The sequence below is a fragment of the Pinus tabuliformis genome, chromosome 6 (genome assembly GCF_031772625.1).
Source record: "Pinus tabuliformis cultivar Carrire ecotype Pingquan chromosome 6, CPIR1, whole genome shotgun sequence".
NCBI classification, from domain to species: Eukaryota; Viridiplantae; Streptophyta; class Pinopsida; order Pinales; family Pinaceae; genus Pinus; species Pinus tabuliformis.
The window spans coordinates 122,582,404-122,601,525 of record NC_142292.1 but is presented as its reverse complement, the minus strand read 5'-3'; the positions used below and the strand labels follow the sequence as shown (position 1 = coordinate 122,601,525).

The following is a 19,122-nucleotide window of genomic DNA, read 5'->3' as shown; positions in this document are numbered from 1 at the left end:
AATGCAAGAGAGACAAGTTAGTAAGCTAGATCTAAATACTAAGGGAAAAGGAAAAGTGGATGCCTCCCTTTTAAATTAGGAGGCGAGATACCATGGGATTGAGATCCCAAGCTCCCTCAAAACATAAAGATCTTTATTATTATGTTACAAAAGAAGAAGTCCTTTTGACAAAGGGAAAGGACTCTTCAACTCAAGGAGAATTACAATGATGAAAGAACTTCACAAAACCACCTCCTTAAGATACAAAACCAAACCAGATCAGCTATCAATTATGATTCCAAACACTTCCAACAAGTTGATCCAACCCTCCAAAAGACCTCAGCCTCCAACAAGAAATTATACCCGTCAACAAAGCCCACGGCCTAGGTGAAGGAAGGCCTCTAAGAACTCATGGCCTATTCAGAAAAAAATGATTTAATTTTTTATTTAAATTTTATCAAAAATTTTATGGTGATTTTCTTCAATATCAAGGCTTAAAATTCTTCAAAAAAAAAACAGCTTCACACCAGTCAAAGAAGAGGCTCCTTTAGGAGCTCTTGACCTTGAGGAAAAAGGCCTAAAAATATGCGGCTTCCTAAAAAATTTGCAAGTGATGTCAATCCTTTGAAAATCAATTTTTATGCCAAGAATATATGGTGAAACCCTAAAAAAAAGATCGTTGAAACTCTTGCAAAATCACAAGGGTTAGCAAATAAATCAATGGCAAGAATTTTAAAGCCCTAGAGGGCTTGCGGCCTAGAGAAAAGAGGCCTAGAATTCCTACGACCCTCAAGAAAGAGTCTTCAAAAATGATATGGGCCACAAACAAACCCTCACAAGGTGCCAAAACAAGCCTTAAGGCTAGAGGCTACCCAAGAATGAGATCTGAAGAGCAAAAATGACAAAAATTTCAAGCGAAACCCCCAAAAAAATTGCAAAAAAATTGTATAGAGGAAACTCTTGGGGAAAAATTCAATCTGGGGGGAAATAAGGCTCCAAACCTTTGCGGCCACCAAAAAACGCTAGACAGCTTCCTTACAGATTTTCGCTGCCCTCGAAAGCCCTAATCGTCTAGGCTAGGAGGCTAATCCTAACTTCAAAAAAAGATTTTCCTCAAAATTTCGATGGGATCAAGCTTGCAAAAAATATATATAACAAGATCCAAGCCAAAATCGATGCCTTATCTTTAGATCTGCAAGAAAAACTCAAGAAAGCCCAACAGGTATATATAAATAGATGGAGATTATATACATGGTTAAAAGGAAATATATATATATATATAGATATATATATATATATATATATATATATATATATATATATATAAAAGATCTATTTACAAATTTACAGTGACAAACTCTTTAAATAGCAGATTTATTCATTAAAGTCGTAAAATAATTTTGAAAGATTTTAAAGATAGATAAAATTTCGATATTGAGAAAATCGTAAGAAAACCCCTTTTCTTATTTCGACTTCTATGCTTGAGCCTTGAATAGTTGGTTAATTCAACCGAGAATGCCCCCAAGTATCCAAGATCTAATCAACAATATTATTTTCTACACACTTGAAAGATAATTGTTAAATCCACGGAGATTTGGATAGCACAGTGATAGAGCAGTGTAAGGATTTAACAGAAAACCAATAGATCGGTTCCATCTAGTGTGTTTCTCCAAATCTAAACAATGATACGAGATAATTGTACACCGATTAATCTTCAAGAGCTAATGAAATAACAAATTAAAACGCTAGTAGAACATTAAGCACAAGAGATCATAAATATTATAACATATAATTGAAGAATAGCACCTTAGCTTTGCTCCAAAGACTTTTATTTTACTGCTCAAAAAAATATAACAAGGGTAGTAGAGCTTCACTTAGCCAAGAGCTCAAGATTTTTCATTGTTACAAATGAGGAGCTTAGAGCTTCCTTATATAGAAAAATGAGAGTGTGAGAGCCTCCAAGTGGAAAAAATGGCTAGTTGACTTGATCCATGGCTTGATCCTCCTCAGAATAATTCAAACCCTTGATTACTACTACGTAGATCCATAGGAAAATTCGACCTCCTTGATTGATGTGCTGGATGGACCAATATTTGACCCTGGAGAGGATTTGGACTACTACAAACTCTTCATAAATAATTTTCTTGAAATTCACTCGTTCAAAATAACAAGCTAGACCAAAAAAATCGATTTCCTTGAGAAAAGATTTTCCCTTTGGCCAAACGAATTTTTTGTGGGTCTTTTCTGCCTTGGAAATGAGACTTTTTCATCTTTCCCTTTGATCCTTTTTTTTGGAAAGAACACATTACCTTTTTAATTATTTTTCCACTTGGAGAAAATTTTATTTTCTCTCATTTTAATTTTTTGACTAATTTCTAGCTAATTATTTTTCCTTTTTTGCCAGAAAATAATAAAAATGACTCTAGATGGGGTTAAACATATTTTTCCGCCTTTGAAGTGTGTCTAGATAGGAATTTTAGGAGTTGAGGTGTAAAATTAAGTACTGATGCCCCCTAAAACTCCTATAGACAACACTTTTTTACATCTTTACATCAATTTTTTACATAGAAAATTCCCATACATAAGGGGAATAAAAACATGACCTCTAGACTCAACCAAATTTTGCGACACTTTACAGATGATCTAGTATGACAATTTACATAGACTCGATACACTAGGACTCACCTAAGACCTTACCACTGAGCCCCACTCTAGTCGTGGGGCATGCTTGGGAAAAAAACTCTACCAATTATAAATGTTTAAAAACACAAATAATTGGCGGAGGAAAAAAACTCCCTAGAGTGAAACATTTTGGCAAAAATCATAGCCTTACCTAGATGTTTCACATGGCTTTATAAACATACTAGAACCATTTTTAATTCAAGGCCCACAGGGCTGCCAAATTTGGATTACATTATGATGACCAAAAGCTGCTTGATGATGATGAAATCTGAAAAAATTTATGATTGCTCTACACTATACTCTACTGAAGGGGTGGTTGACACATGAGTGGTCAACAAGCAAGTTTCAGATGTTTTGACAAAGGCCTTGGGTAAAGCAAAGTTTGTTTTCTTCAGGGATAAGTTGGGAGTAGTGGAGAAAATCTTCATCGCTAAGAGGGGAGTGTTAGTTTTGGTAGCTCAGATAGGTTTTCTAGTCCCAGATGGTATCTATGAGGCTAAGAACACAAGTGGATTAATTATTTACAATACCCAGAAGAAGTTTCCAAGTGAAACTGTCTTAATTAGATTTAATTAACCAGTTTTAATTATTTTCCTAAGTCTAACTTAGAGAAATGGGTTAATTAAACAAGATTAATTGAGACAAATCAATTTTTCTCTAGTGACTTCTAGAAAAGTGATTTGAGGAAGTCAAATTGATCGTAGCCATTGATTGGATTTAGAACGTGGTTGTTGATTCGTCAACGTGAGATTATAAGAGGCGAGTGATGGGGCTCTTGGAGATCATTCGAACAACAAATTTGCAGTGATAGCAAGGGCTGGTGATAGTGTGGGAGACACCAATAGTGGGGTTTTAAGAAAGAGAGAATTTCCGGAGAAATTTTTCACAATGATTCCAGATTTTTGAGAGCACAGAGGAGGTCGAATTCTACAAGAGGAAGGCCGACTTAGGTTTTGCAAGAGGTAGGTCGAATTAGGCAGTGTGAATAGCCAGTTTATCTAGTGCGAGTTGCCAGAGGGTCGTTTTTGTTTCCAGTTGTCGGAACAACATTCTAGAGGCAATGTGAGTTGGTTAGTCGAGTTGTTGGAGGCAGTATTGCTCATGAGATTGATTTCCTAGAGGCAATGCGAGTTTCTGGGTGACCAATTCGTATTTTCTAGTTTGCCAGTGCAAGTTGCCAAAGGAGGTGTGAATAGCCTAAGAGAGTCCGAGTTGGTTTGCAGAGGGAGATTCTTGATTTCCCAATTCAATTTGGTCAATTGTAGTGAAGAGAAAATTGTCAGGGCTTTGCCAGTGAAAGGCAAGCAATTTATATAATCCTTGATTTGTTAAAGAAATAATATAAACCCTCATCTGCATAACTGGTTTTCCCCACGCTGGGGTTTTTCCAGGGACTAATTTGTCCAAAAATATCGGTGTCCAATTTTTATGTGTGTGTTATATTCTCAATTGCTGTGATTATTTTTGGTGAAATTGCAGTTGTATTTTTATTCAGTGTTTGTCGTAAGTAATTTACAAAAGAGAAGTAATCTCAAAATATAGAAGAATAATAACCAGTGGTTTCAATAGAATTTTCACAAGCGATACCCATGTTGTAATATTCCTAATGAAAAATTCACAGTGATAACAAAAACATGCAAAACAATACAACATAAAAAAAATTGGTAAACACCAACAACCCAGAAATGCTCCCAACATGCCAAAAATGGGCAACTTTATTATGTAAACTATTGGAATACAATGTGAAATAGAAAGAGTGCACTTGGGCTTGCACAAGGCAAGCTACAAGCCTCAAGTGGTGGATATGCCAATGCCCAACTGCTGCTAGAGTTTATCTATCAAAAAATTTGCGCTGGCCCAGTAATTCTACACTGCTGGTTGTGTTGAGACCCTGATTTGACCCCTCAGATCTGCCTAGAAAATTCTACAAAATTAGATTTGAGGTCCTTGCCAAAAACCCATAAAGGGTTTCCTCTAGTTTTGATGCTCCAAAATTGGCCCCAAATTCCCAACACTCCTCCACTACCAGTAAATTTCGGCCTGCAGGAAATTATGTCTTTACAACCCTCCAAAATGATGGAAAATCTCCCTTGTCCCCCTTCTAACTCCCACACAACAACCCAGCTCCAAATTCCACTGAACAAGACCACCCACAAGCACTCCCTCTCAATGACTGCGCAGGCCTGGGCAATGACTGCGTAGGCTCAGCAAGGGAATTTCATACTGGAGTGGTGGACTCACTTCTGCTCTGCAATTTCCTCTTCTCCTCCAACAAATTCTGCAAGTAATGTCCAACAAATGGGTGTAGCTCCTAATTCCCGGCACCAACTCTCCAAAGGATAGCGTGGCTCTGGTTTTGCGTCCCAACTCAGCTCAGAAAATTCGTGGCACCTGTGTTATGTCTCTCCCTGCCTCCACAAGACAATGGTGATACCTTCCTAGGGTGGCACTCATAGTCCACCGAAGAGAAGGGTGAGTTTCCTCCTTGGGAAACTCTGGTGCTAAACAACACTTGTGACTCAACTGAACAACTTGAGAAACAACAAAGTTTGTCAAATGATCAAAAGCCCCTAAAATGAGAGCCTCACCTCCAATTTATAGCTAGCCATCCCTCATGCTCCTTGTGGGCTCCACCCATCAAATTCCCTCTCTCACCTAATTCAAATTCCTCCAAGGGGTGCGTATTCCCTTGGAGTGGCCCCTACTCTCCATTTCCCATCGAATTTCATGGTTTTTCTAATGTTTGGAGGTTGCACCTTTGTAAATTTTCCTTTTTCACCCACTTTTCCTAAGTTTATATGCCAAATATGTATTAACTACCAAAAATTGCAAAATTGAGAACTCCCTTAGCAAAGTTATTAATTGGGGACATGACACATACAATTGAGAAATAAACTATACACAAAAAATGAAATAGATCATAGTGACTATTTGGGGGGGAAGATTGCAATCATGGATAACAGATATACCTTTGAAATTCCTCCTCCTTTACACCAAAACCACTATTTTTCACAACAACATTCCTATACACCGTAAAAGACAAGGTGCAAATACTTTAGCAATGCTCATCCCCAAATTGGGGCAAATTTCCATTACAACATCATATGCTTGCAAAATGCACATTAACAGCAGAAATGCTATAAAGATGACCCATGCCACAACAGATGGATGAAACCCCTATTTCATGAGGCCTATTTTGCCAAATTCCTCATTTGAAACCCTACTTACTCTCTTGAACCTTGAGACCCCAGATGAAAATGTCTAACTGACTTGATGAGTCTATTAATGGTGGATAGAACTTTATAGCACAATGCAACCCCAACAATGAATTTGAGACCTTCCATGACGGGCTCTCCAAGATACTGAAAGAAAAACGAATAGTAGAGAAAACTTGCAAAGTAGCAAACACGAGTAACAAAACGTCCATCAGAATTCCTTGTAATTGATTATTGAACAACATGAAAGGCCTAAATCCTAAAATAGAAACAAATGAACACTAGAATACAAAACCAAGTCAACTAAAACCCAATTCCTCAGGCCGATTCCTATGTCGAATGCATGGATCAGACATACCTGATATTACAAATAAATTACTTGGCAGAATAGAAATGAATACAACAAACCCACACAATAGGCTACACAGCATAATTCAAGACCCAAACACAATCAAGAAAAGCTAATCATGTAATGCCGCAAAAAGAAGAAGAAATGCCACCCTTATTATAGTCAAGATGTCATATTTATCATAGATTCAAAAAGCGTATCTGCAAAATCATTATAGATGATGAAGAGCAAAGTTACCTAGAACATACCAGACAGTAAGGGTAGAACTAGCAGGTGAAGAGATCATAGATTAATAAATTCAGCTATGAACACCCCAGCATAAGTGGTTGTGATTGATCCCAATTGTTGTCAAAGTGGAAATATACACAACCTCAGTTTAAAATCTTTCTTTGGGTCTGAATTATAACTTTGCAGCTCACTAGATAATTTAAGCAGTAGAATTTATTGGACAGCTATCTACTTGTTTTGGGATGGATGTTCACAATGCAAAATTATTTCAATGATAAGGAAACCTAACAAATCAAGATTCACCCACAATTTTTTAAATTCTTCTAGCTTATTGCATTTAAGACAATGACTGTACCTGCCAGCCAGAATCTGTGAAAAGTTTTTCCTTGGCCTCCAAAGATGGTGTGTCATTTAGACCAAGAAGAGGACAGCCCCGACTCTGCCACAAAAGCATATGATTATACAGATATCACATGAACCATTCTCATGCATTATGAAGAAATTGATGACATTGGAAAGACCCTCAAATTAAGCTATGAAATTAAATTACTATACATAACCATTGCAGATATTTCTCACTTAAACAGCTTCTGCCATCTAAAATTCTAAATGACAAGTCCGAGCAATAACATAGCAAAAAAAAATATAGGATCTATGATTAATCAGCAGAATATGAGAATCCTTTTCAGAGATAAAACTCAATGAGACTATAATAACAAATGAGAAAGAAAGCATTTGCATAAGCTATCCCCATTTCAAGTTCAAGAATTGAGCATTGCTCTATGAAGTTTAAAATCATCCCTAAAGACTGAGAAATTGGCATGGATACTAAATCTTAGACATCTTTGCATATACAAGGTGAACTGTGTAACTCAAAAGAATCTGTAGTTCTTTCTAAAGATTCCAACATTGCAAAATGAATTCCCTTTACCTCTAAGTTTTTGATCATCTGTTGTCCAAATGCATCCTCTGGATGAATCTGCATAAGCAGATTATTTTCAGTTCTTTTATATAGAAGGAACAAGAATACAAAGAATGCACAATGAATAAAAAAAGGTCAAAAGCAACTTTTAGTAGAGATCCAACATCATAGATTAAGTCGCTCACACACATTATTTATTTCCAGAACAGAAGTGAACCTGTTCATATATGACAAACACTGAAGTGGAGAACTTCTCTGCTGCCCATTTTACTAATGCATGGCTTGCATACGGCTCCAAATAGATAAGAACACATTCTGCAATGATAAAGGTTGGCATGCTGATGACAGCATCAAAATAGAAAGAGCTTAATAACATTGTGGAAAGCAGACACCTACTTGGTCTGAGGCCAGTAAACAGGCAAGATGATAAAATACATAAAATGTTTTCAATCTCCCAATTAAAAGAAAACCAGAAAAGAAAGCAAAATCCTCAAGGATAAGACTTTCAGAAGACAAAAGCAGTATACTACTAAAGAATATAGAACAGCAAAGCATTTCTTGTCAACTTCATAGCACCCTCTTCATTCATTTCACAAACATGAATTAAGGCAATTATGATCATGTCAGTCTTTTGTTGCTTATAGTGCTATAGGTTGTTCCCAATAGAACAAATTCCCTGGCATGGCCCTCACTTCAATGTTGAGCCTAGATAGAAAAAAAAAAACTAAAAGAAGCAAGTACAACCAACTTCGATGGGGAAAAAGAAGAGAAAGATGCCAAAATTCCAAGAAAGAATAATTCCTACTTGCGCACATTTAAAACATTGCTTTATCCATCTATGCATTTCATTATAAGTTTATCCAAACATTTAAACATGGAAAAATATGATCTTTGAAAGCTTTCATAGTAGATTAATTGGCCAAGGAAAGAGCCAGAGAAGAAGCAAATCTTTGCTCCAAGAAATTTGTGTCACCCCTCACCTCAGATCCAACTGAGCTAGGTTAATAACTGCATCCAGATCCTTAATATCACGCAAATCCAAAGGAAGAAGTTTGTACTGCTCACTGTGCACTTCCCCTCTTTCTGCATGGAAAACCTATTGCTTAGAATGTCCAGTTCAAAAATATAATAATCATCAATGCATGCAAAAACAGTGTTTTCAATTATTCTCACACATATTTCAGCACTTCAAATAAGATGTACCTCTAGTTTCATGGAAAGAAAGCTAAATCAATTTGGTACAAATGAAATTACACAAAGAAGAAGAAGAATGGCAATAACATCACAAATCATTTTTACTAAATACCATTTCAATGGTTTAGTGCACATATTAAAAAGCACGGAAGCCTGCTGACCTGTGAATACAAAAAAAAATCCTTCTTCATTCACAGCAAATTGGCTCAGTTTTAAAAATTTAATTTACCATCTTACAAATATAGTTGTGCTAATGTATATTTATAAAATAAAACTTATATTTTACCCCTTTTAGGCTATGGCCACATCAAGCCTTGGGGTGTCATCCTTTTCTATTGATGAACTGTTGTCATTATCCACTAATTAGTAATGAGTTGTAAGTGAGATCTAGATCCATACGTGGTCAAATACAAGTATTATAAATTGATATGATGAGATGAGCATGTTATGAACATAAATGTTATAATAATAATAATCATTAAATAGTCATTAATAATTATGAAAGGACATGATTGTTCATGAAAGGGCATCCCACCTACATATATATACGGTGTCTTCATTTGTAACCGAACCATATCAAGTCATTCATACAATTATCCAATATTCATATTTATTTATCCTAAATGAATACTTCTATATTCCAAGTACTTTGGTTAACTAACTCATGAGCCAGGTTTTAGTATCACATTTGGGATCAGACCCTCCTTTTCTAATCCAGACCATTGGCCAAATTTTCTTTTTCTTTTTTTTTACCTTGTTTGGCAAGGCTCTTAGCCATTCTCAAGATTTTTGGTAGTTTCTCTGATTCCAATGTAATTGACCAAGAAATTAACCGCTGCAAAATTTGAAAACTGATTCCAAAATTATAATTATATATATAGAAAATTAAATAAATATATAATAAAAACTTAAATAAAAAGAGAAAAAAAATTACAAGGTGTGTATGAGCTTCCATTCCACAAGCCTGCACAGCAATTTTTTTCACACGGCCACCACAATATTGTTGTCCACTTGTCTATTAAAATGTATGAATGAGAATGATGTTACAAATGAGAGTGAGGGCCTACCTATACACCCTAGGCAGGTGCCTCTTCATGGAAGGTCATGTCCCATTTAGACATGTCTCTTCAGTACTAATTACTAATTAACTAATCATTATTACAATTATCATTATTATATATTTTTTTTATTATTTATACATATTTTATTCATAACTATATGTTGTACCTATCCATTTTTGTTGTACCTGCCACTATCGTTGTATGAATCCATACTATCTCTGTACTTTTGTTCAGCGATACCACAGCCACCAAACTCCATACCAACCATTTGTATACCATCTATCAAATCTCGTACCTATCCATCTCTACTATCGCTGTCACTATGGTTGTACAAATCCATGCCATCTTTGCACTTCCATTCAGCGATACCACAGCCACCAACCTCTCTATCGATCATCTGTACACCATCTATCACAACCAATACTGCTGTATACTGCACAACAATTCCAGGCTTCAATCATTCGCTGTACAGTTCAATAAAAGAACCTTTCAGTCCTATTACCCACCATTTTGTGGGTAATATCCATACGAGAAAAATTTTCTACAAGATGGTCCTCAGCTGGCAACCAATAGCTAGCTCATTATGCCATTTCTCCGCCACTTGAGCCAGCCATGATGTCCTTCGCCCATCTACCATGATCGTATGTTTGAAGGTGGGCCCCCCGAATCTAAAGGTATGCCTTGTCATTTTGAAATTCAGTTTTGTAGTTTTCTTATCATGGACATTTATGGGCATGGATTAATGGGGGGATTCGGCAGAAAGAATGGGCTAGATTTGTGCTTCTGTCCCGTAGACCCCTTTTAGGAATTAACCTTGGATTCTAGTCTCGTGGGATCCCTTTTACTGACCACTTGTTTTCAGGGATGGTATTTCATGGGAAACCCCAATTTTGGTTGCGTGGTCCCACTCTCTTATTGCTTATATTACCCTCTTTCCACTCATTATTACCCCATCCATCATTTCTCCCACCTGGGTCCAGATTCCTCCATCGAGTCCACATAAGGTCAGCTCACCCCTCCCCTTGCCCACACCTTGGGTCATGGCTTGGAATGAAGCCCAGAGGTTGATGCAGCTAAAAACAGTCAAAAGCATATATGTCCACATTCAATAGGAAAGGTACCACAAAATGCAAAAGATGGCCTGGACAAAACATTTAGCACATGGGCAAAAGCCATTACATGAAGCTATACCCCATTATCATGGCCATCACCTTGGTTCCAACAGGTTCTATGAACCTTCCTCATTGTGAAAATTCGATGTCTCGAATTTTACTGCAGCAACTGATATTATTTCTTCTATTTGTTAAATTGATTAAACAAATTATTTGCAGTTTTCTACAGCAAATCTCGAAACATATACACTGCAACCTACAAAAATAAAAATTGTGGAAAATAAACGCGAGAAAAATACTATCACATATAACCACAATGACAGTTATTTTTGGACAATCGTCCCCGGAAAAACCCAATATGGGAAAACCGGTGCAGCAGATGAGGGTTTATTTTATTACTCTTCAGCAATAATTTTTGTACAAGATACGAATAGCCAAAATAGAGGAAGAATCACTGAGAAAAATATACTGATGAATTTCTCACACTCCACAGTGTTTTTTTGACCCCGAAGAGGACATTTTGCCCTTTCGTTGGCCTCACTACATCACCCTCTGCACAGTGACTGCGTCATGCCTGCGTCACTCCTCTGCGCTAATGAACTATGTCCCTCCTCTGTGCTGCTCCTTCCATATTTGTCCTGCACTCTTAGACTATTGCTAATGCCCTCTCTCTCTCACCTGCAACTCACTCTCTAACTCGATTTTCTCTTGCCGAACTCAGCCACTGAGAAAATCGATTTGCTTGAGCAACTGAGTATCTGCCAGTGTTCCACAGGGACGCATCCCTCATGGCCGGGTGCACGCACCCCTCACACCCCACAAACCCGGGACGGGGAGTCTACTGGGGGTGCATTTCCCCACTCACCCTTTTTGGGGAGTCTTAGGGAGACGCAAGGGGGTTCGTTTCCCCAATGTGGTGGACGAGACTCCCCAAAAGGGGTGTGTCTAGGCGTCCCCCCTCAAAACTTCAGTATATAGTATACTAAGTAACCTGACATGGGGATTCAGAATTCGTCGGATACGGGGATTCGAGTGTCGGGTTCAGACACGTTGACCCCCCGGAACAAGACACATTCGAATACGTTATATATTATTTTATTAATATATATATATATATGAAAAAATAGATATTTCTTGCACAAATTCTCATTAATGATACAAATTCATTGATTTCAAACATAGATCTTAATCTAGATGTAAGTTTTACTGTTTACAAAGTAAGTTAGTAACATTATAGCATGCATAGTACATACAAAATTCAAATACATGTCACATAAATGATAAATCAATGACTCATAAATTCTAAATTCATAAACGAGAAATCATAATACATATTCAATTCATCAATGATCCAGTAGGAGAAAGACAAGATAGTAAGATAAAGACACTGACAGCTGTAGTTTTCTCATTGAGTCATCAAAATCAAAATGTGTTACATAGGTAGTGCAATGCCAAATGCAAATAGAAATAGAAAATACAAAACAACAACAGGTATACAAGCCTTAATGCAATAGGTAGCCCATGACTCATGAGTCATCAATCCTCATAGTCATCATCAGAATCAACATCACTGCCCTCATCATCATGGTCACCACTGCTCTCCTCTGCATCCTCCTCCTCCCTTGTATGCATAGTCGCCTATGCATCTGCTGGTGTGGAGGATGACCCCTCCACAGTATCAGCATCATCAAATCTAACAGGCTCTAGCACTGGATCATTGAGATCAATGTTGGCCAACGCCAACTCAACACTGCTGTCCAAACCCATATCATCAGGAAAGACATCCCACATCTTTGTCTTTCCCTTCAACCACTCTTCCCTCTGCCTGTATATAAGACGAAGGTTGGTGTGCACATACACCATTGTCTCTGCCCTGGACTGCTCAAGCCTACTCTTCTTAACACCATACAAATTCCCATATGTGCTCCAATTCCTCTCGCAACAAGAGGATGAAGTCGCCTGAGAGAGGAGCCTCATGGCTAGCTGCTGTAAAGGAGGGCTTATTGCATGATTGGTACAAGGACATCATTCATTATTTGTTAAACCTTACATGTCCTACCCATTTAGTTGCTCATAAAAGAAGGGCTCTTAGATTAAAAGCAACTAAGTATTGCCTTATGAAGGATGGCCTCAAATGCAGAAATCTTGAAGGTTGTTGGCATTATGATGCATGTGGTGTCCTTGATGGCAACTCACTTGTAGAAGAAACAAGTATATAGTAACTAGATAAATCTACAGGACAGATCAGAGGTGACAAAATGATGGAACAGAATAACAGTCAAAGGTTTGATACACGGAGATTGTTAGTGTGTGTTTTCCTTGATAACAGTTGTTCTTTGATGAATGAACTAATTGATAAAAGGATAAACAGGATGTGACAGAATGAATGGCAGTTGTTTTTACAAATGTGACAAAATGCAGGGCAGTTCAAAGGAATCAGTTCGGAAGTAATATACAATGGCAAATCACATTATAACAAGGCTATTCAGAGGTAACAAAGTAATGGTACAGAAGAACAGGGTGATGGAACAAAGGACTACAGATCAAAATCAAGCAATTGAGGAAAAAGAATGTTTTTCCAGTATGTTAAGTTGTATACGCGGGTTCACTGTACAAAAAGAGTGTATACAAGCAGGTTCACTATACAAAAAGAGCGTATACGTATGCACGCACTTTCACAAGAGGAAAAGCAAATATGGGAAGGAAAATTAAGGAAATTAAGTTGAACGAATACCAAGGGTCCATACTATGGTATTAGCCCACAATATTGAGCGGAATAACGGTTACTTGATCCCGTCTAAGAATAACACAAGTTCTAAGTGTTGTTTTGGTCCGAGATATTGAGAAAGGCTAAAACTATATGAGGAGAAGATCAAAGGGCTAAGTGCACAAGTAATGAATATCTTATGAAGAATTAGATCAAAAGCAAATATGCATGTTATGGGTTTCTAATGCTCTGCTTGGTCTGGACTAAGTATGCACTTGAGTGTTTGATGATGGATGAGATATAATGATGGATCAGGATCATAATGACTTATCATTATGTGATCTGATAATGGATAGGCTAGATCTGAGTGCTAACAAATGTTTTGTCCTTTAAATGCTATGATATGGGTATATCTGAAGTCTGGAATAGCTGCGAAGTTATAAGTTTTTATTTGCAAATCTATACACTGGTTCGCCTTGGTGAAGGCGCGTATACACGTTGGTTCAACACTTCCAAGTAGCGTATGCAGAAGAAAAGCTTGTTGTTCAGGGATGACTGATCTATCTGATCAGTGTTGTTGTTTTATTGTTGTTTGTCAATGATGTCTTCATTAGATCTGAAAGTAAAATTGATTGTATAAGGAGATTGAGTCTGGTTGATTGATTGATTGAGTAAGAAGGGTGATCCTTGTTGTTATCTGTTTAAAACTCTGTGATATGACAGTAGATCTTCAGAATGTCATTGATTGGTACAATTTATGGTTTAGAAGTTTTATGATTCAGTATCTTTAGAGGTATACGCAGGTTGGGTTAAAGGAAGTAGTGTATACATGCAAGTTAGATTCATTGAAGTAGTGTATACATTCTGACACATGATTTTTGAGGTTGCAGTTGGTTTTGGTTGTTGAGGCAGTGTTCTGGGTTCAGATCTGTGTACTGGTTACAGTGATTAGTCTGTTCTAGTTGATTGGTTGAATCTTGATCAAGTGTCAGTTGATTGAGTTTCCAGTGTTGATTGATTCATTTGTGGTTGAGTCAGAAATTGATGATTGAGTGATTCAGTTATGTCAGAGGTTTCAGTGATTGAGTGATTCAGTTATGTCAGAGGTTTCAGTGATTGATTGATTCAATTGTGGTTGATTCAGAGATTGATGATTGGGTTTCAGTTATATCAGAGATTGATGATTGAGTTTCAGTGATTGGTTGATGCAGATGTATTTGATGGTTGTATTGCAGTGATGATTGATTTTGAGCTTCAATGTTACTGATGGGTCCAATATGAAAATTTGATGAAACGTGGCCTTCATATTGTGTTGTTGTGTACCAGGAGTATCTAGTATGAAAATTTATGAAACGTGGTCCCTGGAGGATACTAAGGGTTGGAGCCTTCAGTGAGGAAGTCGAAGCTTCCTGCCAGTAGTGGCTGGTGATTAGATCAAGGGGTTGGAGCTCCCTTCCAGTAGCAACTGGAGAACGAGTGAAGATGGTAGGTTGGCACCTATGTACTGGTAAACATATCAGCCAGTACAAGAGCCAGGGGGTTATAGCTCCCTTCCAGTAGAAGCTGGAGAACGAGAGAAGGTTGTAGCCTTCTGCAGGTGGGTGCCTGCGTATTGGTATGAGTTTACACTAGTAAAACATTGTAGACAACTTATTCTTTATATTAAAAAGAAGACAGAGACAATAGTAGCAGGTGGTTTTTCTCCCACATTGGGTTTCCACCTTAAATCTTCGTGTTCATGTGTGTTGCTTATGTGTGATGGTTTATTCTGTTATTACTGCACATGGTTACTGTTTAATGTTTAATAAAGTATTGAGGCACTGATTAAAGATCCACATATGATGAATTAACTAAATCATAAGTTCACTAGATATACGATGGTTGCCTTAAGAACAATTGCGTGCACACGAGAGTTCCCTTCACTGAAGTAGCGTATATAAATCTGATTATGAAATGGAAAAAGTTATTTATTTGTAAATACTGATTCACCCCACCCCCTCTCAGTATTATTCCCAACAAAGGTATTGTACTTAGGTGCGTTGATGAAGTAGAGACCAATAAGTTAATTTCTGAGTTTCATTCAAGTTTTTGCAGTGGCCATTATGCTGCAAGAACTACCACCCACAAAAAATTTAGAGTTGTTTATTATTGGCCTTCAATCTTTTTTGATGTACATAAGTTTGTTAGAAGCTGCCAAGCCTATCAACTATTCACTGGGAAATAGAAGCTAGTTGCCCTGCCCTTACAACCTGTGGTTGTTGAGTCACCTTTTCAGCATTGGGGTTTGGATTTCATTGGGAAATTTCATGAAAATTATAGCAATGGCTACTCATGGATTTTAACTGCTATTGATTATTTCACTAAATGGGTTGAAGCCATTCCTGCTAAGAATGCCACTGAAAAGGTTATTATGGATTTCATTGAAAATCACATTATTACTAGATTTGGTGTCCCAACTAAAATCACCATTGATAATGCCAAAGCTTTTAGTTCTGCAAAGTTTTCATCTTTTTGCTTAAGTATGGCATTGTATTATCTCATTCATCTAACTATTATCCTCAGGGTAATGGCCTTGTTGAATCAAGTAATAAAAATCTTATAACCATTATCAAGAAGATAGTAGGAGATAATAAGCAGTCCTGGGATAGCAAAATCAAGTATGCATTATGGGCAGATAGGATTACAAAGAAAAAAGCTACTGGTAAAAGTCCCTTTGAATTAGTTTATGGTTCGGATGTAACTCTACTTGTGCACCTTAAATTGCCAACTTATCAACTCCTTCAACATTTTTCCACTGATAAAGATGTCCAAAATAGAATTGATCAAATTGTGGAGTTAGATGAAACTTGAAGAAAAACTTTTGATAATATGTGTAAAAGTCAATCTAATGTTAAGAAAAGCTTTGATAAATCTTCTCGAGCTAGATCTTTGCAGGTTGGAGATATGGTACTACTTTGGGATCGCAGAAATGAGAAACCAGGAAATCACAAGAAGTTTGACAGTTTGTGGCTAGGTCCTTACATTATCAGAGGCATCGCTGGACCAAATTCATTCCACTTGAGCACATTAGATGGTGAACCACTTGACTTACCTACAAATGCTCAAGTTGTTCTTCAAAGATGACATTTGATGCCATTGGGCATCCTCTATATTGTATTTCTAACCCCAATCCTTGTTATTTGTTTCTGTCGTTAAAGTAGTTTTTATTTCAACATTTTATTTCATACATTAAATTTTCTTTTCAGTACAGCTTCTATTTCATGTGCTTAATGTTATATGATGATCTTTGGATGATTTTTGGATGGGCGCTACTTATATAAATTTGTGTGTTGTTTGGTTGCAGATTCTAGATTCTCACATTCCTTTGGTGAAGCAAGGTGTCCCCAAGTAGAGCTAGATGTTGACTACTCCGTGTCAACTACCCTATAGCAATACACTTTTTTGCGAAGAGATTCCATCATGTTCAAGCACTCGGATCATCATGGATTCATCAGTCATCAGTCTATCAAAGTTGTAAACCAATTCTACAAGTTTATAATGTAAATGATCTTAATAAGACCATATGTATGTAACAACCTAGGTAAGCCTACTATTTTGGTGATGATTTCCAACCTAGGAGGTTTTCCCTCTCACTAATTCATCTGTGTTTCTAAACACAAATGATCGGTAGAGTTTTTCCCTCCAACTTCACCCCAAAGCTAGGGTGGATTTTGTCGTCAAGATCTTAAGTAAGTCTTAGTGTTCTAGTCGAGTCTTCTATAAAGTGATTTGGTAATAATTTTAGCTAATTAGCTAAATTATTTTATTACAAATCATTTGGTCTACTAAATCATATTGAGTCGCAAAATTGAGTAAAATAATTGAGGGTCTATAACGAATGGGTTTTCTCTCTGAGGGTTGAAATGTAATTATCCTATGTAAATAATATTTTAGCCATGGTGCTAAAATATTAGAGGGTTGGAAAAAATTATTAATCCCCTCATGTGTCAATTAATTAAATTTTCTGGAAAAATAAATTAAAACATCTTAAGCCAGAAATTTAATTAATTAGAGTCAAAATTAAGTCTTAGAAAAAATAAATTCTCCAAAATAAAATAAAATAAAAATTGTGGGTTCTAGAGAAATTAATTTTTGGAGGTCTCCCAGCAAGGGAATATTGAAAATTCCAAGAAATTTTGGACCCTTGGGCCTTGATAGTTAAGTCAAAGTCTTTTTTGAGGAAACTAGCTCAACATAATTAATTTTGAGCTAATTAAAGAAAAATTCAAAAATTCCTCAAAAAATAAATATTTCGATGATAGAGATTAAAAGATTAATTAAATATTTATCAACGGTCAAGATTAATTTGACGAGAATCAAGCCAACTAGCTGTTTGGAGAATTTATTTATAAATTAGAAGTCATTTGTTTCACAAAAGATCCAATCATTGAATCGTGCACTTGCTCTTGAGAATTCACACAGAACATATTTGGGTTCAGTAATCAGATTTAAGAAACTGATGGTATTTGTCTTCTAAGATATTCTCATTATTTGATTAGTGAATGGTAACTTTGCTGGAGTCTAATTCTCTTTGAACTAATTGGCATTGAAAGAAATTCACTCTAATTGCATGACATTGGAAAATCTGAAGATAGTTGATTGGTTTGGATCTAATTGAATACTTGGGCTATTTGAACATCTCTTGGATAAATAGTTTTGGAATTTCAAGCAATTGTCATTAGCATTTTACATTGAGATTTCTATTGTGAATTGGTGGCAAATTGTGCATTTCAGTCATTTATTTTACTTTGTTGGCACTTTACAAGATTGGCATTTATCTTTGTGATTGGGATTATCCATTGAATCTTTGCTTAAGTACTTAGCGTATAACTCAGATTAAATCGTAATCTAAGTGCTTCGAGGTTTTAACAATCTTGCTTCATTAATCATCTGCTAATCTCACCTTGCATTTGCATTCTAAGTTAGTCTTGCATTTAATAACTGACCTCCAAGCATAAGCTTGGTTGATAGAGAGATAGGAACACCTTTGCATCTTCTCTTGAGAAGTCTACTCTTTTTAGTATCTAAAACGGTGACCTTGCAGTCGTCAGAGCCACAGCCTCTGCAGCACCAGAGGCACCGGATATAGACAAAGATCAAAGGACATACTTAGACTAGGCATTTAAGTAAAATCAACCAAGATTCTTGCATTTCACATAAGTCCTAGGAATTGCATTTCATATAAGATAGTTACTCATCAAAGCAATAGTTGTCCATCTAGTACTTGGTCTTAAAATTTGTAAAGCAAGAGTATTGACTCCATAAGGCACTGGTTTCAAATCTTATAAATCTAATCGAATCCTTAAAATCTTGCTAGATCTAAACAAGTACTTGGCCACTCAACTGTGTCTCCCAGATTAGTTGGTTCCCAACTAGTCCTTCATCTCATTTCCACAAGGTCTACCCCCCATAGTTTGATGTTGGGAGACAGATTAAACGGAGAGGTTGGGGATCAGGGTGACAGCCCCTGACCTGAGTCATTGTCATGGTGCCTATGCATTTTGAGCGACAACAGGTCCTATCAAGGAGAGACAAGCTTCTTCTTTAGTACAGACAAACCACATTTCATGAAGGAGGGAGAATATTTCCAAATACTAATTCCAACTGCAAAGGGATTCCAAGACTTAGGCAGTC

The 19,122-nt window shown here is 36.7% G+C and overlaps 1 protein-coding gene across 4 annotated transcripts in view; it reads right to left on the bottom strand.

The window, feature by feature from the left end:
* The window catches only part of LOC149257644 (leucine carboxyl methyltransferase 1 homolog), a 247,296-nt gene that overhangs the window by 153,469 nt on the left and 74,705 nt on the right, over positions 1-19,122 (bottom strand). For all 4 annotated transcript variants that reach the window (XR_016256758.1, XM_089414501.1, XM_089414502.1 and 1 more), the window contains exons 6-9: positions 8,356-8,458; positions 7,593-7,713; positions 7,385-7,432; positions 6,809-6,892 (exon numbers count right to left, since the gene is read on the bottom strand). Coding sequence is in view for 3 of the 4 variants with exons in the window: in XM_089414501.1 (XP_089270627.1) it covers positions 6,809-6,892; positions 7,385-7,432; positions 7,593-7,713; positions 8,356-8,458 (356 nt within the window). In the remaining variant the exon portion in view is untranslated. The remainder of the gene's footprint in view (positions 1-6,808; positions 6,893-7,384; positions 7,433-7,592; positions 7,714-8,355; positions 8,459-19,122) is intronic.